This window comes from Myodes glareolus, chromosome 3 (assembly GCF_982192425.1).
Source record: "Myodes glareolus chromosome 3, mMyoGla1.1, whole genome shotgun sequence".
NCBI classification, from domain to species: Eukaryota; Metazoa; Chordata; class Mammalia; order Rodentia; family Cricetidae; genus Myodes; species Myodes glareolus.
In genome coordinates, this window is record NC_142028.1 from 16,974,996 (window position 1) to 17,001,934 (window position 26,939).

Sequence of the window (26,939 nt, forward strand, 5' to 3'; positions counted from 1 at the left end):
AAGACTTTAACACCATGTGGAATAGTAATGAGAGAGAAGGGGAAACAGTTCAGCTGGAAATGTACTAGCCTCATAATCATGAGGACCCAAGCGTGATCCCCAGAACCAAAATAAAATTTCAAGGACAGTGATGTGTGTTTTATAATCCCAGTGCTGGGAAGGATTTCTGGGGCTGGTGGCCACCCAGTCCGGCCAAATTGGTGAGCCCTGGGCCAACAACAGACCCACAGAGGAGGTGAATGGTATTCTAGGGATGGTGCCCAAGTTACTGCTGAGCCATGGAAATTTTGCTTATGGTAGACCTGCCTTCAGTAATGTTCTGATCGGAGCATTATGCCTTTTGCTTCAGGTGGTCATGAAGAGGGCCTACATGGCAGTGGGGTCACTAACTATCAATGAAGAGCGATCAGAGGTGGTCGACTTCTCCGTGCCCTTCATAGAGACCGGCATCAGTGTCATGGTATCGCGCAGCAATGGGACCGTGTCACCTTCTGCCTTCTTAGGTAAATCCCATGGTTATTGATGACAGGAAATGAACTCAAGGACAAGTGTTTGGAAGGAGAAACAATTTCAGGACATGGTTTTTCGAGAGTTTAATTCAGACAGGGAATTCTTTTGGGACACTTGGTTATTCTTAAACACAAAAATTAAAGACATATAGAAATCAGGGAGGTGTGTTGCCCTACAAGAAAACACTATGAGAACGGTCATCACAAGTCCCAAAAGGGGTCATCACAAGACCCCTTTTTATCACTTAGTGCTCATTTGATCTTGAGAAAATTTGTTCCAACCTAGGACTCCATTTTCCTCATCCACAGAATAGGGCATCTCAATTAGTTGACCTCTAAGACTTCATTCTGCAACAATATTTCTAAGTCTAGGTATCTTTTGTCTTAGTTACTAGTCTATTGGTATGGAAAGATACCATGACCAAGGCTACTCATATAAAAGAAAGTCTTTGATTGAGGTCTTTCTTACAGACTCAGAGAGTCCAATATCATCATGGCAGAAAACAGACAGGCATGGCGCTGGAGCAACAGCTGAGAGCTTTACATCCTGATCCATAGGTCGCAGGTATAGAAAGAGAGAGGAACTGGGCCTGGAATGGGCTTTTGAAACTTTAAAGCCCACTCCTAGGGACAGACTTCCTCCAACAAGGCCACATTTCTTAATCCTTTTCAAACAGTTTATCAACTGGGGACTAAGCCGGAAATACATGGAGCCATTCTCATTCACACCCCAGCTTCATTGAAAGATCTATTTGTTTTTTAATTATCTTAAAAATTGAGCTTAGGGCTAACACTCCTATAAACACACAAACATTCTCTGTTGTCACGTGCGTTTTCTGAGACTTTCCTGGCCAGGGTTCATCTGATGCTTCTTCCTACCCGTTTCTCGCCTTCTTCTCCAATACCATTCTCTGCTTGCCCACTCTCTAGCACCTCTCAGATGTAAAAAGCTTTAGATATGATTTGAGAATGGGTGAGATAAGGCAACAACTTCAATTAAATGAGGTCTTTTGTGAGCTCATAATATATATAACGGAGCCAGAGTTTAGAAAGTAAAATATCATCTTGGAATCAGAGCAGAACATTGAGCTAGGAGACATGCAGCCCCATATCGTCATAAAAAAGCTATAATTCTTTAGACTAGTCATAATCTCTATAAGGGGAGGAACGTTTTTAAAATAGGAATATTAGAAGAGACGGTGACTAGCCTTTACTTAAATTCTGTCTGTGAGGGATTAATTCAGTTAATGTACCACTAAATGGAATTATAGATTCTATAAAACTTTTTTGTAAGTGCCTTAAGTTTCTTAGCCAATCTTTTTATCCACGATAAAGCATTTTCCAGGAGTTCTTCGATAAAGCCCAGGCATGGTAGTCATCAGAGCCTATGTCCTAGTCCACTCCACAACCTGGGACAACTGTGGTGGACAGACACTCATATGCAGCATAATATTGTGAGGAATTCTGGACAGTGTTTCAGGGCACCCTCAATTCGTAACCCGACTGCCACTTTCTGAGCATGAATGCAGAAGGAATCTGGCCCTCTCACACTTCGTTTACTGTGAAATAAACAGAGCCACCCGGTAATGAAAAGCCCATGGGAAGGATTATAAACACTGGTACACAGGGGAAGTCCTTTATAAAGTCCTTTTGTAAAGATCGATGAAGATGTTGGGTACACTGTTTGCAGAAAGTTGCCCCTACACTAGATAAGGCAGGAGTGGGAGGGGGCAGGAATCACAGGTGTGGAGCATTCATTATGTTCTCGGCCAATCATAGATCAGCATGAAACCAGTTATAGCCAAGGGTGGAGGAGGTTTTCCCCGCACCAGATGAAGCCGACTCAAATGTACCGTGTAGGTTTGAACCCTGCTGCCACTGAAAGCGTTGCTTTTCCACAGCGGTGCGTGAAGTTCTGGGGCTTTCTTAAGGGTATTTTTAAATTGATTAAGTGACCAGGCTTTTATAATCCCATTGGAAGTTCAATAATAAAGTAAGTTTCAGAATGGGAAATATATTTTCTAATTTTCAGCCAACTTCCTCCCTTTCAACTTCATCTTTATTAATAACTTGGAAGAAGGGGGAAACAGCCTGTTAATTCACTGATTATGAGTTTACAAAGTGATGTGACAGCTAAAAAGGCCAGAACTATTTTGGGACACCATTGAGAGGCACTGTATCGCAGGACGGAATTTCTATCATTCTTCTGTGTCTGCGGCATCATGGAGATGGCTTATTGGAAGATAGTGATCAGCTTATGCATCCCTCTAAACCAGAGAGATTTAGCTCAAATGGAATAAATCTAGCAAACATGATGAAAGATACTTAAAAACCATTCATAGAACTATCTTGTTCTCTTGCCTAGCCTTAGCCCCTTGCTTAGTCGTAAGAATCAGATTGTAGCTGCTTTGGGATTCCCTAACCATGCCTGTCCCCTTGCTACATGGAAGTGTCTGCTACTGCAGAGACTGAGAGTCAGTGTAGATAGGTTTTTTAAAACTGATTAACTTATACTCTCATATCTTCATGATATCTAGTATGACTATACCACAACACAGTAGACTGGAAAAGGAACCGTAGGCTGGGCACTGAGAGAAGTGTGTGGACACAAAAGTGAAGGGGCATGGTTATTCATTGTATGGCAGGATTGCCAAACCAATTCAGCTCTAAGATAGAACCTACATTTGTCAAGAATTTGTCCACAAGGCTCACAAGCCCTGGGGAAGGCTTCCTTCTTGGTATGGTCATGGGAGCGAGGACATAAAGCAAGTCAGTTTGATATCATTTCCTTGTGTTATGTCCACCTCTTCCAATTGCACCATTCCTTGAGAGATCCAAATATGGTTCTGAGAGAGATAGAAATTTCCCCAATAAACCAAGAAAGGCTCACAAGCAAGATGGTGGTCTTTTATGTATTTGAAAAAAACGATCTTGCAGGGCGGTGGTGGCACACGCCTTTAATCCCAGCACTCGGGAGGCAGAAGCAGGTGGATCTCTGTGAGTTCAAGGCCAGCCTGGTCTACAAGAGCTAGTTCTAGGACAGGCCTCAAAGCTACAGAGAAACCATGTCTCAGAAAAAAACAAAAACAAAAACAAAAACAAACGATTCTTTACATGCCCAGGAATATAAGGGGCCGCGCAAGCATATCTTATGTCTTCCAAATTCAACCCTGGCTCTCCGAGGGCACACCGCACACTTGTGGCTTGCTCCTTTCAAAACAGGTGTTCGCATGAACAGATGATTATGAAGCTAAGGAGCTGCTTGTTCTCTTCTTTGACCCTGAGCACTGTTTTGCTTCCCTTCCCAGAGCCGTTCAGCGCTGACGTGTGGGTGATGATGTTTGTGATGCTGCTCATTGTCTCGGCCGTGGCTGTCTTTGTCTTCGAATACTTCAGCCCTGTGGGTTACAACAGGTGCCTAGCTGATGGCAGAGGTAAGGCTGCCCGGAACTCCTGCACCTCGGCCTTTTCCCCGCCCCCACGCACAACTCGGAATCATTATATCCATCCTTTGTTACCTGTGATCTCCCTACTTTCTGTGAGGTTGGGGACCGTTAGCATGTCGGTGTAGCAATGTTTAAGAAGAAAGATTGGTAATGGAGATGCTTGTGTCTGGACACTCTTTCTAAAGTATAGGTTATTGGCAATTTATTGGGAGAAATATGAGGGAAAAGGCAGACTATACGCACAAGTAAGAATAAGAAAAATTAGACTGTGCAGAGGGTATACGAAAATTCTTGTGGTCACTGGAGCTTCCCATAGTTGAAGGGTTACTACTGAGTTACAGGGTCTCTACATCCTATGTCTTTGGCCCATACAGAGGTTGTGGAGATCCTGTAACTCAGGAGTACTTCCCAGGAGTATAGAAATAGCATGCTTGAAATAAAAAGGACACGGAAGGCCAGTTCTCACTTGTAGCTCCTATAGCATGGATCTCATTTCCTGAGCAGATAGGCGTCAGCATGGGGAAACTGACCTTGTGTTTGAAGCACTTTTGATATTTTTGAAAACTTCATCAAACTTCTGAAGGAGTTCTGAGAATCTGGTAAATAGCTCCTTCAGAACTTCATAAAAGCCCCAGGATTAAGAACTGTGCCGCTTCTTCTAAACCTTTTCCTTTTAGAATTCTAGTTATTCTGGAATATACCTTCAAGAGGACAGCTCCTTAATCTTAGGTACTAATAAGAATTGCATAACTGGCACTTTAAAGACAAAGGTGCCTGGACCTAGTTTCTGATTTACTAAACCCAGTTTGAAGCTTAGACCCTGTATGTTTCAAAATAGTGATTATTTACCTTGGTCTTGCTAGAATAACCAGATTCACCTTGTATCTGTTTAATAATAACCTCTAGGGTGGTCACCTGGCAACAGTGTTTGATAAACATGCCATTCATGCTTGGGTAAGACTCACAGTCCAATCTTGAGAGCTATTTGCTTTACCAGTGGACTTTCAAGTGCTGACCTACCTTATATTTTGTATGTTCTGAGGTGGACTTCTACATGTCTTTTTAACATGGTATGGTCATTGACTCCCCCACCCCATGCGAAAGGCTCACTGGAAGCAGTGACCTATTTTCCAACCTGAGAGGTTCTAGTGAGTGAACCCTCTGAGGATCCCCGAAGTGTAGACAAAGGTCAGCACTGTTAAAGGCCAAAGACAGAGTATACTGCCCTCTCACCCAGAATACGGAAATTCACGTCTCCCAACTCCGTACCAGAACTCACGATTGCTCATGTTGCATTAGGGTCCTTCTCTTTACAGAGGAGGAACCCAGCACTGTTCCACCCAAGTCTCCTTAGGGCACTGCACAGTTTGCAAAAGTCTGCTTTGTGAACAACTTTCTCCTTACACATTTATTGTATGACGTCAAGTCCACACGCACAGATGTACGTGCACAGATAGACATCAAGTTCAACATGGCAGCCTCTGATGACGTAGCGGGCTGAGCACATGCTGTCAGCATCGCAGGCAGTATTCCAAGACCTTTGTCGATCTGTCAGAAAACTCTGTGGGCAGACATTCGTTTCTGCAGTAGAAGTGTGGACAAAGATTCAGGTAACACGCAAGGTCTCTCCCTCACCAAGCAGGGACAGCAGGCAAGTCACTGATCTCTTATGGGCAGAAGCCCTAAGGTCATGTGGACGGACATCTGTCAAGGACAACCATGTTTTTGCTCTAGATGTACATGGCCAGGATAAGAGTCAGTGGTCTGTTATCTGGGTTTCCTTGTACAGAAGCTGGGGCTGCATTAGACCACTTGGTAAGGGTTGGCATTGAAGGGGTCAGGAGAATCAAGGTCATTTTAAAGACAGCTGCTAAGAGCTAGAAACTAAAGAAAACGTAACTAAAAGTACATCCAGTCATCCAGCACTGGTGAGACTCAACAAGAAGGTTTATGGCAATAGAAAGAAAAGGCCTCACAAAATTCTTGCTAATGTCTTGGAAGTTAAAATACTTCCTTGATAGATACAACGATAAATTTTAAGAAAAATGGTCAATGTGACCATATTGGGATAGTTGATCATTGTTACCCAACTTGCACCTAAAAGATCTTGATGCTCTAATATATGAAGGTAGAAAGAATTTTAGTTGGAAAAAGCTCTCCACACACCCTAGCACTCTGAATTTGCTTCTAAGAAACCCTCTTCTGCCTTCCTAAGGCTCCCAGGAGAGGTATATGCTCTTGAATTGTAAAGCTGTCATTAGAGGGGTCCTGCTCTTGCCAGGAACTTTCCAACTCTGGGTACTTGTAAATTGAAATAGACTCAATGATTCAGGCTTAAATGTTTCTCCCTGTCTTTTGTATCACACTAGAGCCAGGCGGCCCATCTTTCACCATTGGCAAAGCAATTTGGTTACTCTGGGGTCTGGTGTTCAACAACTCCGTCCCTGTGCAGAACCCAAAGGGGACCACATCCAAGATCATGGTGTCAGTGTGGGCCTTCTTTGCTGTCATTTTCCTGGCCAGCTACACTGCCAACTTAGCAGCCTTCATGATCCAAGAGGAGTATGTGGACCAGGTTTCTGGCCTGAGCGACAAGAAGGTAAGAGACCCATTTCAGACTTGCGTCTTTCTCTAGCTTGTCCTGAACCCCACTCAACATTCTCATGAACCTGGTAATTTTCTAAATGTTTAGAATCAACAGCGTTTTCTTCAATTGGGACATGGGCATAGAAGCTGGATTCCCTACTGAATTAATACTCCTTCACGCTTGCCTTCTGATTCGTAAAGGGCTACCACAAGGGCGCCCTGGGCTGCAAAATAAGGGGCTTGGTATGCTAGCAGGTTCTCTGAGTACATAGCTGCTCTTGTTGGATACAGTCGGGTGGCCTCTCAGCTCAGGGCTGCCTGTTCGCTGTGTTATTAGAGGGCTGCCCCTGTGTACCCACACTGGGGATACCAGAGCTTTACATCTCGTTTTCTTCCCGATGGTGGTGGGCTGTGGGCTCTCCCTTTGTTCCTCTGTACACTCACGTGTTCCTAGGACTGAGCAGGAGGGCTGTTCACATTGTATCTGGAAGAGAGGTGCTATTTAATGCATGATTGTCCCTGTGTGGCGCAGATGAGTGGGTTGCCCCCATACCAGTCGCCGCCCTCCCCACCTACCTGGCAGTGGGGAGAGGAAGGGAGGTATCTGCTAGTTTCCATCTTTCCTAGCTGAGGGGTACAAAAAGAAGAAAAAAACCCTGCTCTAGATGCATGGGATCATGTAGGTCAGCCTGAAGCACGCCAGTTTCCATGGGAGGTTTGTCCCCTAGAAATGCAACAACCATGACAGTCTGAGACTAGAGAGGCTGTGTTTGCAGAGTGTCTGGGGAAGTTCAAAACCAAAGCATTTTTGTGTTCTTTCGCGAGCCAACCGCTTTCCTCTTCTTGGATTCTTTAACATTTTGAAAGCGTCACTTTCCGTTCGCACTGGCAGGATGAAGCCTGAGATCAAGGCAGGTGTTTTCAGGTTGCGGGATGATGCTTTGCTTTGTCACATGGCTGGAGGTCCTTGTGAGAAGGGCTCAGGGGACAGTTCCTCCATCCACTCCTCTCCATTCACCCAGAATTCTCAGAAGTGTATGAGAGCGAGGGACAGTTCCTTGGCAGAATTGTATGGTGTCTTTTGTGCGCTATGCATGTCTGTATGTGAGTATGTGTGCATATGTGTGTTTATGTGAGTGTCTGTGTGTGAAATAGACAAATATACTATATTCACTCAATATGCGACATATTGCATGTTTTTAGTTTATCTGATTTGTCTTTCTTTTTGCTTTATTTTTCTTTAAATTGTTAGATTATTTTTTTATTTTTATTTAAACAACGTTTTCTCCATTTTGTATATCCTTTTTCCTTCTTAAAGCATCACGTATTGCTCTAACTCACAATTTATGATACATTTATTGACATATTCATCCATTTATTACCTGCTTCATTTTTAGACTGAAGCTTCTCTTGCCTATGATTCTATCAGCAGCGTCCATTGTCATGTCTTGGTTAGGCTTTCTATTACTGCAATGAAACACCATAAAACAAGTCGGGGAGGAAAGGGTTTATTCAGCTTATACTTCTACACTGTTCATCATCAAACATCAGCGGAGAGTCAGGCTAAGAATTCAAGCAGGGCAGGAGCCTGGAGGCAGGAGTTGATGCAGAAGCCTTGGAGGGAGGCTGCTTACTGGCTTGCTTAACCTGCCTTGCTTAGCTTGCTTTCTTACAGAACCCAAGACCACCAGCCCAGGGATGGCACCACCCACCATGGGCTGGGCCCTCCTCATTCATCACTAATTGAGAAAATGCCTTACAGCTGGATCTCAGAGAGGTATTTCCTCAACTGAGGCTTGTTCCTCTCTGATGACTCTATCTTGTGTCAAGTTGACACAAAACCAGTCAGTAGAGTCATTATGGAACTAACTGAATTTAAGTTAGACAGGTTTCATCCCTCCTTGCTTCCAACCTCCATCACGGGCCTTCACTTGGACTTGATCTAGATCAGGTTGGCCATACCTACCAAAAGTCATGTATGTGCCAGACTCTCTCAGGGCTCTGCTGCCATGTGTCAGACATATGGCTCTCTGCCAGTGTCACCAGCATGTGGCCAAATCATGGGAACATGTCATCTTGCATTGATTTGGAAAAGGTGTAATGGATTAAACTCCCAAGCATAAATTGTCCATGTCTAACACGTTCATTTTCACTATGCATCACCATGACAACAGAGTGGTGGAGCACAGCCCTTTTGGAGACTGTCAGTTAACATGTGACGATAATCTACCATATTTGTCTTATTGTTTTCTTCAGATATCCTGAAAATAGCTCCCAACACTTTATTTATCTCTCTAATACCTTAATTTCGCCCAGCAACAACTTGGAATGAGTTTCTATTTGAACCAAAAATAGTTGACATGGTGGGTGGGGAGTCTCTTTCCCTTATGACCACCTTAGGCTACTGAAAGCAAAGACAACATGTGTCTGTCATGCTGTTTGTATTCTAAGAAGTTGGACCGTATCAGTTTTTTTACATAAAATTAATGCAGCTGCTTGATTTCCCCCCTAATGTAGCTTCCATGCCCTTTGTTAGTGACTGACAGTTCTCCAGTATCTCTGGACACTGCTTGCATCCTGCGTCATAGGCATCCTTAACTCTTCATCATTCTTGACCACAGCTTCATCCAGGCACCTGCCTCGAGCCTTTCCTTCCCGAGTTTTAAGTTACTAAACCCCTACTTAAACCAGACTCAGATCAGAGATCCTTTCCCTGTAGGGCTCTCCTAGGTTCATCCGGGCAACTCAACACTCTCCCTCTTCACGACAATTATTCAGGCCTTTATTATAAGAAATTTCCATATTCTGTATGGTAATCTGAAGACTTGTATGGAATAGTATTTCTCTTTGACTGCGAATCCTACAGTCAGTGACATTATGTGGTCATTACTAGGACAAAATAATAGGAGAGTGGAGAGAGACTCTGTGTACTCACGAGCCTCCTGTGCCCACAGTGGACGTGACACTGCAGGGCAAGCAAGCCACGATACAGCAGGAGCCTTTCACAGCTGCTTAATCGGGAACTGATTGAAAATGGTTATCCGGTGTATTTCAGAACGCCGCAAGTGACAAAATAGTAAATTATAAGTATACTACCAGAAAGTGTCAACATAATCTACATAATTATAGAAAACATTTAAGTACCTGATGACACATGACTGCATATTAGTGTCAGGAACAGTGGTAAAAATCAGAGGAGAGTATTTTGAAAGTGTACTTAAAATGTCAAAATTCACATTGGCTTTACTTCAAAACACCTAAAGAAAACAAAATCTTGGAACTGGCATGGAAATGCATGTGGGGAAACACATTATTTGAATTTAGAAAAAGGAAAATAGTTAGGCATTGAAACAATATTATTGAGAGTAGAAATGAGATGATTTGGAAGATTGCTTTTTCAAAGAAATTATATTTCTATCAGGGCAGGTAACATTTACCGTAGAGAAGCATTCTGAATCTTGTTCGTGCTATCAGATGACATATTGTCTGCGTCACTGGAATGGTAAACGTCTCCGAGCGACAATGGAAAGATATCAGTAGCTCTGACATTTATAGCTTAAATAGTCATCAATATTTGGGCAGAAAGACAAGTGCACTGAGATCTCATTTGTTATTGATAAGGACACCTGCTTCTGTGATGTTCCTGCTGCTCGCCTCCCCTTTGGCTACAGTGCACTGCAGCGAGCCCTGAACGACCACAGGAGGCAGCCCCACTGTACCTTCCTTTAGACACCAGGTGGGAAAGGGCCATAAGGGAGTTAGTGGCATCTTGCCCCGAACAAGGAGTCCACGGTACTTGTTCTTACATCTTTCGCCTATCTAGATAAACATTTCCATTCCCTTTTGCTGTCTGCTGAACCTAGCATGAAGGGGAAAGACCTCCACCCACCAGTATTTGCTGGGTCCTAGGCACATTATCTTTGCCGCATCTCTGTGTGTCATTTGCATAACCTTTCATCTAGGTGTGGTTATTACCATGCCCCATCAGGGCAACTCCGAGAGAAGTTGAAACCCCCTGAAGTCACAAATATCAAGTGACAGAGCCAAGGTTTAAGCCCCGCGTATTTAATTCTAGGATGTTTCCCTCATAGGGAATCCCAGGCAAAGTTATAGCATATATCAAGATTAATATATTAGTTTTCTTATATAGTTGTGACAAAATAACTAACAAAAAGAACTCAAGGATGGGTTTATTCTGGCTCATGGGAAGGGATGTGATCCATCGTGGTTGGGGAAGCACAGCATTAGAAATATGAGCTAGCTTGTCACACTGCTTCTGCAGTTGGGAGCAGAGACAGACAGAAAGTGCAGCCAATGCTGTGGCGCATCAAGCCCCACTCCCAGTAACTCTCTTCCGCCAGCAAGGCACCGTACAACTAAGAGTCCCAAACCACTGCCACCAGCAGCAGGTGTATATTTTGGAACAAGTGATCCTATGGGAGCCGTCTCTCATCCTAACCACAACAGTTGCTGCGGCCACTCTTCCTTCTACTTCAGTTAATTCTAGTTTAGTCCTCTACCCTTTCATTAACTAGCCGTTTGGGGTCCACTTAACCCAGGTAATCACAGCGTGCATTATATCCACCACTGTTGTCATTGCTGCTGGTAAAGATCATCATTGCTGTCATTACTGATGATACTTCAGCAATATCTTGGCTAATACTTTTTTTTAGCTCCCTTTAAGCCAGGCATAATGCCAAATACATTGTAGAGACAGTCTTGGGTAATGGTGTCGTTAATATCTTTATTTGTAGATGAAGCAATTAGAATTTAGAGGTTAAATAACTTGCCCTTACGATATTCTTAGCCAAATATCACCCCTCCCCCCCACCAGTGTGCCACACTATTTAGCTCTTGATGCTTTTTCTGGTTAATCACCCTTTTTCTGCATCCTCCGTATACCTTATCAAAGATTAACAAGCTAAATCATTTCCCTGTACTAAAAATTAAGCTAATTAAGTCATAATAATTAGATAGTATTCTAAAATTCATACTTTGTTTGATAAATCTTTCAGAGGAATCATTTAAATAGACAGTACCAGGGATTTCTAGCACTTGGGAAGGCTAATGGCTTTCAAATCGACTTTAGCCTGGGCATAAAGTGACCCTGACCTTTAAATCATTGTTGAATGACAGGAAGTGGTGATGCCAGGAGAGGGGTCATTGATGTAGGCAGTGGGGATGAGGCTGGATTTAAGGAAGCCTGCAGAGAGATGGAGATGACTGTGACCGTAGCGGGCCAGCTGTGTGGCTGTTGGGCTCTCTAGGATGTCTGGCTACATTCTGCTGCACACACTACCACCACTGTGATATCCTTAAACCACATCTTATAGCTTAGCTCCCAAAGGAGCTAAAAAAGCTTTTTTTTTTGACAACCTGCTCATCTATGTAGACAAAAACAATCTTTGCCATTCAACATTCATAAGCAAGTGTTCTACTATTGAGCAACGCCCTCAGTCTTGCCTGCAGCAATAAAAGAATAGTAATGATGGCCATATAACACATAAATGAAGACCCCTTGACTTTTCTAGATAAATGGTAATTCTGGATTTCTGAGAAATTTCATAGGTTCCGAAAGTTACTGTTTCTCTTTTGGGCAGGTAATATGATTTGAATTTCCTCGGCCAACCCCAGGATGAAATTTAATAGACATTGTAGCAGTATTAAGATGCAATTGGGTTATGAAGGCTCTGCCCCATCAATGGACTAATGTCAGGATCTTAGAAGTGGGTTAGTTGCTATGAACCTGGCTTCAGTTTCCCCAGCTCTCTTGTCCTGGCCTCCTTGATCTCTTCTGTCGTGTGTACAGGCTTCCCCACAGTGTGATGCTCTGTCATGCTTTGGCACAGCGAGAAGGCCTTTGCCAGATGCTGGTGCCATGTCCTGAACTGGCCAGGCTCTAGAACAGTGAAGAATACGTTTCTTTTCCTTACAAATCACCAAGTCCGTACTACCCTGTTACAGTAGCCTATACATGCAGGCAAAGAAATACTAAGCATGAGAGCCTGAGGTCCAGTAGCTTGGTGATGGGCATGTTTCCAGGACTCCTATCCTGAAACAGTGGGACGTCGGTGAGCTTATGTGAAGAAACAGGGCCATCGTTCCTAGTCTACAAATGTATTTTCCTTGCTCTACTAACTTTAGGCTGAAAGCCAGCAGGAAACCACTAACCTCACACAAGAGCTGTCACACCCTGGCTCTGGCTGAGACCATTTTGGTCAACTTATAGAATATTAGGATAAGAATAGTGTAGCAGAGGCATCAGGCATGACTAACAAGGCAGATCACTAGCAATGAGGACCCAGGTTGGACATCCAGGTAGTTAAGCAAAATACAAGGGTGTGAGCTATGCACACAAGCCCTCTGTAAAGTAGCATGCCAGTTTTTTTTTAAAAAACTGTCTTAAATTTTTAAAATAAACTTTTTATTTATCTATCTATTTATTTATTCACTTATTTATTTTGAGTAATCATCTTATGTATCTGGCTTCCTTCCATCATGCTTCTGAGACCGGCCTTGACCTTGTGGTCCTCCTTCCTCCACCTCCCAACTGGTAGGGTTACAAATGTGTTCCACCACACCCAGCAACATACACTCTTGGAAAAGATGACAGAGGGCAGGTCTTTGGGAAATGACAGGAGGACAGAGGTCCTCACATCCTGTGAGCATATGGAGTGCAGAATGCACAGGGTTAGGGAACGGACATCTGTCCTCTCTTCCTCTTAACTGTCAGAACCAATCCAACACTGTATACAGACCACCACCCCTCTGAAAGTCCTCCTTAGTCATGCCAGGGTAACTCCGTTCACGTGGGTCTAGAATAAACCTGAAGCTCTTGGATAATGTCAAGGTTGCTCACCGGAGTCAGCTACCACCATTTCTATGGTTTTGCTCAAGTCTGAATCCGCATGCTTCAGTCTGTTAAGGCAGGACCTGATTTCAGAGCCCATCTTCACTGGGACAGGAATTCCCTAACATCCACTGAGATTTAGGAATGCTCATATTCAAATCCCAGGCTGAGTATTCACTATTGGGCGGCCCTGGGGGTCCCCCAAACCTTCTTTCTCTCTGTTTCTATATTCCCCTCCACACATAACCCTGATGGCTACCTTCCTTCTGGTATCCAAAGACTTCTCACCCTAGATTCCTTACCTGCAAATCCTGATACCCCACTGGGGCACTCCAAATGCGGGAAGGTGCCTCCAAAAGATACATCCACAGCCCAACCTTTAGATCAAGTGAATGCTGACCCAGTTTGGATGGTGGGGGGTGGGCTTTGCAGGCATAACTAAGACTTTGAAGTGAGAACATCCTGGGTTGTCAAGGTGAGTGTTGAAGCCAATGACAAAGCAGCATGAGCTGTGTGGGACGGAAGAGGAGGAAAAGGCCGCTTCAAGGTGTAGCTGGGTTGGAATGGCAAACATAGGCAGACAATGAGCCGCAAGGAGCTGAACAAGGTGAGGAGACGACTCTCCCCTGGACCCCTAGAGGTATTGTGGCACAGTTAACAGCCTGCAGAGCTTACAGAAAGACATTTGTGCCTGTGGTCACCTGTGTGGCAACCACAGGGACCTAACACAGGCCCATCAATGACTTCTTCTAGAGCCTACATTTTGAGCTGATTGTGTCCTTTGGACTTTGGGTCTCCTCCTTGTCTCAGCTCCTATGCTCCATCCTTATGAAACCAGAATTTCTCCCAGAAGGATTTGATTCTCCTTTGTGTAGGATTCATGCCCTTTGCCCTGGAGATCTCCCGGGAGATGTGTTACACGGAAAAGGTCTTTCTCTTTGCTGGTAAATTTTAGGACAGCAGGAAGTGGCTTTGTTTGTTCCCTTTGGCTGTGTCCTTGAGCCTGGTTAACGTCATTTTGTCATTTTATCTCCATATGTGCTGCGTAGTCTTTTCCAAGGCCTGTTGTGAGGTCATTGACATAGGTGACTGAAGGTTTATTTCTATAAGATGTAATCACAGTTTCCTTGCTGTAAAAATCGTTATGAGCTCACTTTCCTCATATTCTGATTTATGGCATGTAGTTCATGTCTCAGATATGGAGAGAGCTTCATTTTGATCATTAAATGCAGGTAGCTCCCTTTTTCTCAAAAGCACGAGTATCACATACATGCTCTCTCTCTCTCTCTCTCTCTCTCTCTCTCTCTCTCTCTCTCTCTCTTTCTCTCCCCCCCACACACACCTGAGTAATCACAAATTACACACTTGTGTAAAGAACGCAAGTCTCCTATGTATACAGAATGTAAGTTGAAGCATGTTGTCTCAGGTTGATTGTCTTTCTCTCTCTCTCTCTCACACACACACACACACACAAAAAGAACACAGTTTTGTTTCACTCAGCTGACATTAGTGGATCCATGTGTTTGCCTAGTGAAGTGAAATGAAACTAAAGAAGGAAGGAAAAGAGGGAGGGAGGAAGAGAGAGTAGAAAGTGGTTGTGGGACCAGGAGAGGAGGAAGGAAGAAACTGGGAAGGGAAACCATCTGCACCTAATCGTGGGCTAGATCTGTGGAGTTATTCTTTAGAAAGGTATCCTTACGCAAGATACTAGATGACCAGAGGCTCCCTGGAGCCAGAAGTGTTGAAACGTTATTATGCAAACCAGCAATAACAGGAGCTCACTGTTTCCCCACCTGAACTGAACTGAACTGAGGACCAGATGAAAACCAGCAGCAGGCAGCTAGCTCCTACTTCTGGTTAGACAGGTCGGAGCCCATGTGTGCGGCACGCGTCTTGGTGGGAGGAATAGAAGTGCTGTTCCCACCCACTGGGGTCACTGAGTGTATCTGTGATTTCTATGTGGAGGGGGTTCTGGGCCCAGCTTGGAAAGACCAATTATACTGGGGCCTCTGTTTGAATCTGGACTTTTGTATAGACGTGACTCCAATTCTCAGAGAGGAGAGCTAGTCATTTAGCTAGCTATTAAAGGCAATTTCTTTATTCTGAAGTTTATATACATGGACGGGAAATAAGCCTGTTCTCCAACATCTTTTTTTCTTTCTCACTAAAAATGAAGTCAAAAATAAATGGTTTCATCTCAAGGAGACTGAGTTTACTACATCCCAGCTTGTAGGTAAACATGTGTTAAGAATGAATGTCTCACAAGCAGTGATGGTGCACGCCTTTAATCCCAGCACTTAGAAGACAGAAGCAGACAGATCTCTGAGCTTGAGGCTAGCCTGGTCTATAGAGTGAGCTCCAGGACAGCCTGTGCTACACAGAGAACCCCTGTCTCAAAGAAAAAAGAATTAGTGTTTGCCTTCTCAGTAACTAACTTGGAGTACTCTAAGACAAATTAACGTAGCATGAAAATGTATATGCGGCCTAGGGCCAGAATCCTACAACCTATCTATCACTTTAAAGATGTCAGAATTCTAGTCACAAAGTTAGCTCCTGAGCAGGTCCTGGGTTTGTGTGGTTGTTTCAACCTTGTCACCTTCCACATGTGCCCAGATACAATGGCAGCAAGGGTGGAACAAATTCTCAGTGAATTGTGTGTCCCCTGTTATGTTTTGGAGTCTTTCTGCCCAGCTGGGCATGTGTGAGAGCCAATGGGAGCCCAGGAATACCTGGGACTGGGAAGGCCCAGCCCCTTCATTTATAATTCCATGCTGAGAGCTCCTTCCCAGAATGGGTCCTGGAGGGCCATTGAAAGACTGCTCAAGATCTGTAAACACCAGAGTCTCAGACCTTTCCTCTGCAAGCATTTTAATCAAGTCTGGTTTGGGCAGGACCCTTCATTCACAGCTTCAAGGGCACTGGCTCCAGGCCAGTCCAGTCCTGACAGCGACAGGAGGAGAGAAGGAAAGGGGCAGTCTGGCTCCCTAGCAGAGGAGGCGGTTCCAGTTTTCCGAGGAGTCAGGAGCTGCTGAGCCAGATGTGGGGTCTCCTTTTCTCTCCTGGAAATCATAGGACTTACGCTGGAGAGCGAGCTCATGTGTTGAAGAAATTACTTGCAAGCATGAGGACCTGAGTTCCATCCCTAAAACATACATGTAAAACTCAGGAATCGTGACATGTGCTTGTGATCCCTGCACTGGAGAGGCAGACGCAGGGGCATCTCTGGGCTTTCCAGCCTAACTTGCTCAGTGAGTTCTAAGCCATTGGCCATAAAGTAACTCTGTAACAACAACAACAACAACAACAAATTAGCAGGACCCAAGAAACAATATTGAAGTTGCCCTCTATCCTGTGTGTGTAAAAACACATACACATTTACCAAGAAACTGTCTCACAGGAAAGCAGGTATCCCAGCAGAGCCTAACACAGAGCAATCACTCAGGGGCCCTTTCTCACAGTCAACAAAACAAACGAGAAACTCCAGACTCTCCCTTCCTGAGATTCACCAGCAGAGAGCACATACAATCAGTCATTCTTTTGATTGAAACATGCTCTGTGCATACGAAGGGTGACCCATTCCCCAGTAGTCACACGGGAAAGACTTACTTCTGCCTTGGCTGCCTCACCTTGTCCTAGCATGTCACAGGCCCCTCCCGAGTGAGAATTGTGATCTTGCCTGTCAACCCCAAATTAGTGAGAAAAGGCTTTTAAGCATAATTGTCAGTCCGGTGACCTGAGCTGGGCCTGCTGCAAAAGCTACGGATTCTGCAAGGGCAGCGAGGGGCATTCCCGTGAAGGAGCTGCTGTCTTGGTGCTGTGGGGGTGGGGTGGGATTTGGTGTCGGGCAGAGGCCATGCCCATAAGGTGGCTTCAGCGCCTCACTGGAAGGGTTCCGGAAGCAGTCATCATTCATAGGCTCAGGTACCAGGAAGTGTCTCTCCGGGTAATACATGGCCCAGCTGAGAAACCTTTCACTTCTACCCGCTCATGATCGTACCCGCCACTTTCATGATCCAGGGGCCAGTGAAGAGCAGGAGTCGTTGAAAGAAAGTAGTTCCCAAAGCAATCTGTCATCTAGGCTGACTGGTCTGAGTGGCAGCCGTTTTTCCTGGAATTCTTTAATGGTTACTTATGCATAACTGTGACCAAAATGTCTGGCTTTAGAGGACTCCATCTGTGGTTGTTTGGTCCTGTGTGGTTAATGGCAGAATGTATGGTATAGGAGAATGTCACGAGGTTCATCCCGTGGTGGAGAGGAGAGAGGGTATGGGGCTCAGGGCAGCTATCCCTCCTTTGGTTAGTCCTCTCTGCGAACACTGCATAAGCCCACCTCGGGATGCACTGTACAACTCTTCTGGGTGCTTCGAAATCCAGCCACGCTGACGACCAAAATCACCATCACAAATGCTTTTGTGCGCTTATAATTCTGTTTTAAATCTTTATATAAAAACAAAGCGACTTTAAACTGTCTCTTGAAATGCATCTCACAGAGTTTTGTGTTGGGAAAATGGAGTTATCATTTACTCGTCTGTCAGTGAAACGTCTTCTCAGAATACCTCCCTGTTAAGCCCGAGATCCTTCAGTCAGAAAGAATAGGAATCTTGATTTGGTAGACACACCTGCGTAGGAAAATCGGGACCATTGGGCTCGGAACCCAGAACTGAATAAAATACCACAATAGCATAGGAAAAGGGTGCAAGCACTGACAGCCAAGTTTGCGGGCTGCCCCTTCTGAAAGCAGCAGACTGCTCTCCGTGACTGTCTACATTTACTAAAGGATGAAACACAAGCTGGTACTAAGACGAAAGTTCTGCTCCCTGATGGATTAAATTGCCCTTAATTAGCTAACCATTTGCAGTATTGTTTCACTGGGGAAGTGTCTTAGTGTTTTTTCAACAGCTGATTTAGAAATGAACTATTGAGGATGGTACATCCTTAGGTTGGAGCCCGTGGGAAACTGCATTCCAAAGCCACAACTGAATTAGCATTTGTATCATGTGCTCTTTTGCAAGGTGAGCAATCATGGCCCCCACCCATGATAGCCACCATTATAAAGCTGCATTGGCAAAGACTCCAGAGAGCTCCCCAGTCATTCGTGACCACTGGGTGACACTCTCTCAGCTTCACATCAGTTCATTTGGTTGACTTTTCCTCCAGAACTTTTTGAGGCAGATGCTATACCGAGGAGAAAAGCAAGACAAGGATCTGTATGCTCTTGCTCTGTTCCTAAACTCCTGGCTGGTGCTGCCTCTCCAAGAGGGCCCAGGCTCCCAGCTGTGCATATCCACCGTTGCTGTGCTCATCTCTCTGGAAACTGGTCCTAACCTTTATAGACCCCTTGGTCAGTCTGGAACCAAGTTCTGCCAAAAACTCTGCCCCCTTCTCACTTTGGTAGATTAATTGATCTCTCTTTGTATGATTTGCCTGGATATTTTGTTTAAGGCTCTGTATTATCTGCATTTAACTTGTTATCTAGTATAAAGATGGTATCTAGGATATAGATGATATCTAGGATATAGATGATATCTAGGATATAGATGATATCAAGGATATAGATGATATCTAGGATATCAGTGGTACCTAGGATATGATGATACCTAGGATGTAGATGATATCTAGGATATCGATGGTACCTAGGATGTAGATGATGATATCTAGGATATAGATGATATCTAGGATATGATGGTACCTAGGATATAGATGGTACCTAGGATATAGATGATACCTAGGATATAGATGATATCTAGGATGTAGATGATATCTAGGATATAGATGATACCTAGGATATAGATGATATCTAGGATATAGATGGTATCTAGGCTATAGATGATACCTAGGATATATGTGATAACTAGAATATAGAAGCAACTGATTCAACAGATGCATATTGGGTGGTTATTGATCACCCTTGAGTGGAGCTACTAAGTGAGCGAATGGGATGCTCAATTACACTTGAACCTCAGAGAATATGATTTTAGCATAAGTATAGTTCAAAAGTGCATGGAAACTCTTTTGTGGGGTGGCAGGGAACACGGGGAAACATTCTCAGAACAACATTCAGTGAGAATGATAAAAACAGAATTCCAAAGGCAGAGAATGAGCCAGGTGTGGAGGCACTTAGGAGATAGAGGCAGGAGGATAGAGTCCAAGCTCAGTCCTGGCTACATACCAATTTCAGTGACATCCTGCACTTGCAGCGCTAGGCAGAGTCACAGATTTAATGTCAAAGGCATTTCCTTAGGTGTTCTTTTCCTTTCTAAAAACGCAAAAATAATCAACCCTTCATCCTAAGCCTTGATCTCCTCACCTTTAATTATTTAATGAACTAACCTTTAATGGTTTTCTATGTATCCAATTTTACTTGTTAATTATGGAAAACACTGTGATCCTAACACCCTTACACCAGCATCAAAGATGGCCCGACTTCATTCTTGCCTTATCCTCCTTTTGGTTTTTAATTTTTCATCAAAATGCAGCCTTTTGGCTGGCAGGAGGCAGAGACAGGCAGATCCCTGCCTGTCTTTCTATCTTTCTTGACTCGGCTTTTGGCAAACACGGTTCCTGTTCCTTCTCGCTGTGGTACCTGATGATAACTCTTTTGCATGTTTTCTACTGAACTCCATCCCTTTAATATTTTCCCTCCTCACCCTGACCTTCTGTTTTCATGTGTGTTATACTTTGAAAGTAAAACTTTCTCCCCTTCCCCAAGAAAAAGTTCGCGTGTTTAACCCTGGGTCACCAGCAGGAGGCACTGTTCTGGAAGGCTTTGTAACCTTTAGAAGTAGAGTCTTACTGAAGGCAATGGCTTATTGAGGGTGGGCTTTGAGGTTTAGCAGTGTGGGCTCCACTTCCTGTCCTCCACTCCTACCATCTCATGCTGCTGACTCCCTGCCTTCCGCACCATGGTGACGGTACCCCTTCTTAAGCCACAAGCCAAAACAAATCCTTTCCTTTTTAAGTAGCTTTTGTGGAGTATCGGTTCATAGCAGTAAGGAAAGTGAAGGTAGTTATCTTTTGCAAGTATCATGGCTTTCTTTTGTCAACGGATAGCGTAGAAGACAGTCTGCTCTACAATTATTTATGAACCTGAAAACCAGAAGCCAGATAACAGAATGGGGAGTATGTTGGACAAGGCTGTGAAGAGGGGTGTTTTTCTGTCTGGGGATACAGCTTGATGACAGAGCCCTTGTCTAGCACCCCAGTCCAATCTGATGTCGTCAGCAGTTATTTGGACTTAGAGAGCACTTTCCATCCGTCTTCTGAGATATTACAGAAAATAAAATGCTTTCCCATGTGTTTGCAGTTACCACACAGACCCAACTCAACTGCTCATGGCTACCCTTTCACTAACCATCCTTCTTGCCTGGTGACACATGTCTCTTATTTCACAAGGATCCTTTGTTTTTGGAGTTCTAAGATTGGAGTCCAGCACTTGTCACTGAGCTATGTCTCCAGCAAGAAGAGCATCTCTCTTCACAGCCTGTCTTGGCAACGTCTCCCACTCTATTAATTAGCTTTTGACTTGCAAGTTTACAATTGAAGTCCAGCTTCTCTGCAGTCCATTGACAGAGAAGCATGATGCACAATCCTTAGATTCATTAAAGGAATCTCGCCACTGATCTCTTAATAGAATCATTGTATCATGGAGTTTGATTTTAAAAAAAAAGCCTCATTAATGAAGATAAAAAAATGCCCTCATGAATAAGGATATTTTCCTCTCGTTCAAATCTTTAAATTACATGTGAGAGATGGACTCATCTAGACAATCCTGCCATTTGGACTGACCTGCCCTGCCAGTAATCTGAAATCTTCCATTCATATGCTTCTTCTAAACAAAGCATCTTCTCTGAGCCTGGAATGATGCAGAATTTGAGTGTCATATGGGAAGAAAATAAATATATTTTAATGTGTGTCTCTGATGTGACCTGGGAGTTTTCCTATGAACTCACTCCAGGCTATGGGCTCGATCTGAAAGGGAGGCACTTGCAGGTGCCCTATTCTCATCAGCAAAAGCTTCCATGAATGCAGAAGCTAGACCTCGGGTCACCAAGTGTGCATATGGTGTACAGTTTTAGAGACGCTGGAGATGTAGCCCAGTGGTGATTGCTTACCTGGCATGCTCCAGGTCCTAGGCATAATCTCCTCTTCTCTGGGGGTAGATATTTAAAATCTAGGAGAGGTTCTAAACTAAATTTATTTGTCCCTGTTTCTCTTAATCTAGCATAGAAATCACATGGTATGTAGCGTGATACACTAATAGTTAAGATGTCTCCATACTTCTCGTCTGTGTTCTACACTGTGACCTTAGTGATTGCAAGAACTTATTGGATGACTGAATAAATGGTTAAGTGAATGAGTGAGTGGATGAATGAATGAGAAGAAGGTTCTTAAACTCATACAGTGTTCATCGTGTTAGACAAAGCCATACAGTTTTTATTTGAATGTTAAAGCTTTTTCATAGCAAATGGCTACAGGGAAAGAAAGGGGAGGTAATGCAGATGAGAAATATTTGACATTTCCTGTGCCAGATAGAATTTTCACACCTTTTAGTTTTTCCTCCTGTCAAGCCACCTAAATGGGGCAGACACTTAAGAAGAAAACTGAATAAATGGGGTCTCCACCTATGCTGCGATTTTGGCTTGTCAGACTTTAAATCGCAGCGTTCTTTCAGGGCTTAGCTGGGAGATATCAGACCTCTTCAGAGCCCTCGACTATCGCCTGCCTCCTATTTGTGACCAGTAGAGTAGGTCCCTCTGGCCTGCCAGTGTCGAGCCAACTTCGTTCCCTGAATGGAAAGATCCCGCTTCCGAGTCAGCCAAGTCTTTGCAGAGCCCCTGCTGTATTCCTGGGCACCACCAACAGCAGAAGTCAGTCACCCCAAAAGAACCATTGACACTCCCCGTTTAAGAGGGGACAGGGACAAGCCACAAAAAAGCAGGCTCGTATCAAAGGGTTATTAAAGGTAGTAGTAGCTTCTTAGATTTTTCTAGAGTGAGTATATACCAAATATTATTTCTTAAATTATCCATGGCCTTTTGTACACAAATTCCAACATAACTTCCCTATATATGGATTCTGATAACATGACAGGTGTTCACTGAATGTATTTGAATAAATGATATTAAAGCAGAATATTAATCATGAGTTAATAGTGTAGAATGACTTTGAATCCTTAGTCACTTGGGGATGTTGAATTCCATTCCTCTAACAACCTGGCTGATGACACTCTGCAGCGGAATCTTCTAATGCATTATAATTGGAGGTCTCTCGCGGGTGACTTAGACACAAGGACTGTACTGAATCCTCAAGGCCCGAGTCTCTGCTGTCTTTATCATTGACTGTCCATCATTGGGCAGCCTGGCACCCAAGACATATGCCGAGGTGAAAAAGCTTTTTGATCTCCAACAGGTAATGACGTCCCTGGCTTTTCTTTTCTTCTCTCTTCCATACAGAAGTAACTCAATCTCCATTTCTCCAGCTGCATTACCCAGTTCACAAGTGTACCGGGAGGAATAGCGGGTAGTCTGGAAAATAAACCGAGCGCAGAATAAGTCCAGGGAAAGAGTGTGTCAGAGTTAAGCCAGTTTCTTTGCCAAAGGGTTTTCATTCAGAGCCCTGGCCTTCGAGGTCCATTGGGAGCCCTGGACATGCACTGTGCTTGGTGGCATCACTAGGCCACATTGTGGCTCTGGCATTCTCTCAGCTGTGGTGTCTCTACACAGAGCCAACTTGATTGACCAAAGGAAGAAGTCCCGCTTTGGTCAATATGGGCTATGGATGGGTCGTGGTGTGACAGGAGAGGCAAATGCTTTCCTTCCCATTTGTCCGTGGGAAACCTATTGATCAGATGTATTACCAGGACAGCAGATATGCGCCTGTCCCCTTACCTGCCCTCCCCCCATCACCACTGGGCAGACACCTCACCTGGCAGAGTCCAACCTCCACCCCCCCCTTCCCGACTCTGAAGACATCAGTGCTGCCAGGAGCACTGGGTTCATCTGCAGATGACTCCAGTGAGGAACCTCCATGTAGATGTCCTGTAGGAACCTCTAGTAACCTCCCCCAATGGCTCCAATCCGCTGGGACTCCTGGAGCAACAACTTCAGAACCTCACTCTGCGGTGACTCCATCTACATCCGACACCTCAAACCTTCCTTAAAGCCATTGGTCTTTACTGGTTCCCATAGCTTCAAACAAAATCTGGAAAAAATCCCTGATCTCCCCCAGGCCATCTGGAAGCTGGAGTATTGTGGGATACAGCAGACTACTTTCCAACAGTCTTGCCTGAAAGTGGGTTGGAGGAGCACAGTGAAGACTAGCCGTGACAGGGACGACTGAAGAATAAAACACAAACTCTCCATCCTCACGCCTCTGGCTCACTTCATCCTTGTGTTATCAGAATCATCCCCAACTCTGTCACTTTTCTGATGCCAAAGAAATATCTATACACATTGTCAAGCCCTAGATCTGACAGCTCTTATGGGATCTCAGCTCTGATACAGTTTTTGAGGAAAAATGAAGATGGTGCCAGGAAAGCTGTCCTCAGCTGACATCAGGACAAATTAACTCCTTGTCTCTGGGGACAACAGTCCAGCACTACATCCGAGCAACATCGTACTCGGCCATGTTGCGTGATTCCGCATTAACCAGTGCGCATTTTAAATGGAGTGTGAGGCCTAATACACAGAATTCAATTCATTTCCTTATTAGATCATGCATATGGAGAGTTTATTTAGGGTCGGGGACTATTCTAGGCCCTGGAATTACAATGAATGCAACAGGAAAAATCATAGGGAGAAGGGAAGGAGGGCAGCGAAAAAGGAAACTGAAAAAAAAATGATGTGTAGTATTAGCAGGTCTCGCTCGTGGAGAGAAAAATCCAGTAAAGCAGAGGAAGTCGTTAGCAGGGCAGGCACAGTTTTCTCTCGGCACATATCGGGGTAGGCCTAGGAGTCTGGCTGGCACAAATGCGGGAGACTGTCTTAGTTACCCAGGGCGTTCTTGGGCAGAGAAGAGGATGCTTGGGCAGGAACCACCTGGTGGGTTCTGGCAACTACCAGGTAGTCGCCCAGGGAAACTGGGCATTAGAGGGAGAACAAGGACAAGAGGTAGGTTCAGACCTCCCTGGCTCTCAAGATAAGGTTTTGTTCTGATGCCCTTTTCCTTTGTCTTTCTGTTATAAAATTATAGTCCAAGTTCTTGGCCATTTTCTAATAGACATTTCTTGTATAGCCTCTCTCTTATCCCAGCTACACACTTATGTTGAGTACTAATTCACCCAAATTCTGTGTCCTCCCTTGGCCTGTCAGTCAATGCACTCATGATGTGACTTCCACCGGGGAACCAAATCCATGTGTCATGTTTACATATACAAGCTTTCCTCCCACCTGCAGAGCACACACTGTACTCGTGAACATTGATACCTTTGCTCATGATAGCCTGCTGCTCTGGTGTCTTCCATAAGCCAACAGCCAATCACAGCAAGTGTGTAAAGGTTGCTCCATGTCAGCTCCACCCCCATGATGACAGTCCCTGTATGCTCTAAGCTTTTATAAACCCTCCTTTCCCCATTTCCCACGGGGAAGTTGGTATGCCCATCTGTTCTTTGGATTCTTCAGACACCCTGTTTCCTGAGCTGGTATGAAATGGCTAATTGTTATGTGTGGTGACTGGTAGAGTTCTTTCTCTGCTCCCACCTGGCTGTAAGAGTTGACCCAAATTACCTCTCAGGATATTAGTGTCCTTCTGCATTAAGTGGGACTAAGAATGCCTACCTCATGGGGTTAAGGAGAGGACTGGTGGCTTGCTGCATACAAGTTGCAGGGCATGAACTGCGCACTGGGAGAAGTGTTAGCTGTGGCTGGCACTAAGTTGTCGCTATTCCAAGCTAAGCTGTAGTGTGGAGCTCGTCCCTGTCGTCTTGTTTCGCTTCCGAGTTCAGCCACATACTTGTGGCTGTGCCCATGTCGTGTACATAGATGATGGTATTTCATGACAAGAGACAGGACTATGCCAACACCTAAACCTCAGGGAGCAGGTGAAGCCATAGTCAATACAATGGTATGGTGAAGACAGGAACAAACCCTTTTACCCAGCTTTCCTTTCTAAGGGACCAAGTTGGCCACTGGTCTCTATGCTGCCATTCTTTGGTTTTATGAAACAGCACAAGAAATAGCATATTAATATTTGTTTATTCAAATATTTATCAAATTCAAAAGAAAGCATTGCTTTGATGCATCAAGATCCTTATTGTGAGGAAACCTGACAATTAACTAAATCTCCAGAAACCTAAGAACTGGGATTTTGTTTCCGGTAAACCCCGGTGGGAGAATGATAATAGGAGGAAGGTGAATTCCAGTCTCTTCCACCTCCTGTCTCTGAAGTCTTTTGGGTAATCTATTGTTCCATGCTGGACCCAGAGAGGCAGAGCATGTCCTCCCCAATAGCACAGCATGCAGAACTCTGAAGGAGGCTTCTAGAATGATGGTGTGGCCAGGGGCAAGGAGAAGGACCAGCTCACTAGTCTTCTTGCATTCTAGGATAGGCATACATGTGCAATTGTGTGTGTGTCTGTGTGTGTGTGTGCGTGTGTGTGTGTGTGTGTGAGAGAGAGAGAGAGAGAGACAGACAGACAGACAGACAGAGACAGAGACAGAGACAGAGACACAGAGAGAGAGACTGGGTAAAGAGAAGAAGAACAATGAAGAATAGGAAGCCAGTGTTCACTGAGTGCTGCAGTATGGTAGTAGGTTCCCCAGAGCCCCAGGAACAGAACTGAGTTTGTGCTGTCACTTTCAACCCTGCATCTTTGTCTTTTGTAACATTCTGTATGGGCTGTTGTTTAGTGATCCAGTCACTACTTTCAAGTAATTTGAACAGTATTTTCTTCAATGAATGTTTTATCATACTTTGTAAAACTTCCTTGGTGTATGTATGCATAAACTTGGTGTGTTAGTGTGGGTGCACGTGCACATGGATGCATATGTGTGCAGAGGCCCTGAGGTTGATGTGGGCTGTCCTTCTTCCATTGTTTTACACCTTTATCTATCTATCTATCTATCTATCTATCTATCTATCTATCTATCTATCTATCTATCTATTTAGTTTTGAGGCAGGATATCTTATTAACAGTAAGTTCAAGGACTCAGCTAGTCTGGCTCAGCAATGAGCTTCAGAATATCCCTACCTGTACTTACCCCTGTCCCCAGTACTGAATGTTAGGAGTCCATCACCACCACCCATATTTTTGCATGGGTTCCAGGGATCAGAACTTGGGTCTCTGTGCTTGAACATCAGTCACTTTACCACCGGTTCCTCTCTAAAGCACCAAATAATCTTTTGTTCCTCCATCCCATAATGTCAGCTTCAGGAAGGTGAGAAATCTTACTGTATCATCCAGCATTATCTCCACAGTCAGTGTAGATGGAAGTTTCTGTTCTGCCTGGTCCTGCAGCCATTCAGTCCCAAATAAACACACAGGGTCTTATATTAATTATAAACTGTTTGACCTATTAGCTCAGGCTTATTACTAGCTAGCTCCTACAACTT

At 44.3% G+C, this 26,939-nt stretch overlaps 1 protein-coding gene across 1 annotated transcript in view; it reads left to right on the plus strand.

The window, feature by feature from the left end:
* The window catches only part of Grin2b (glutamate ionotropic receptor NMDA type subunit 2B), a 448,578-nt gene that overhangs the window by 395,676 nt on the left and 25,963 nt on the right, over positions 1 to 26,939 (plus strand). Inside the window, exons 8-10 of the mRNA XM_085687259.2 lie at positions 350 to 503; positions 3,818 to 3,943; positions 6,325 to 6,554. Of these exons, the coding sequence (XP_085543385.1) occupies positions 350 to 503; positions 3,818 to 3,943; positions 6,325 to 6,554 (510 nt within the window). The remainder of the gene's footprint in view (positions 1 to 349; positions 504 to 3,817; positions 3,944 to 6,324; positions 6,555 to 26,939) is intronic.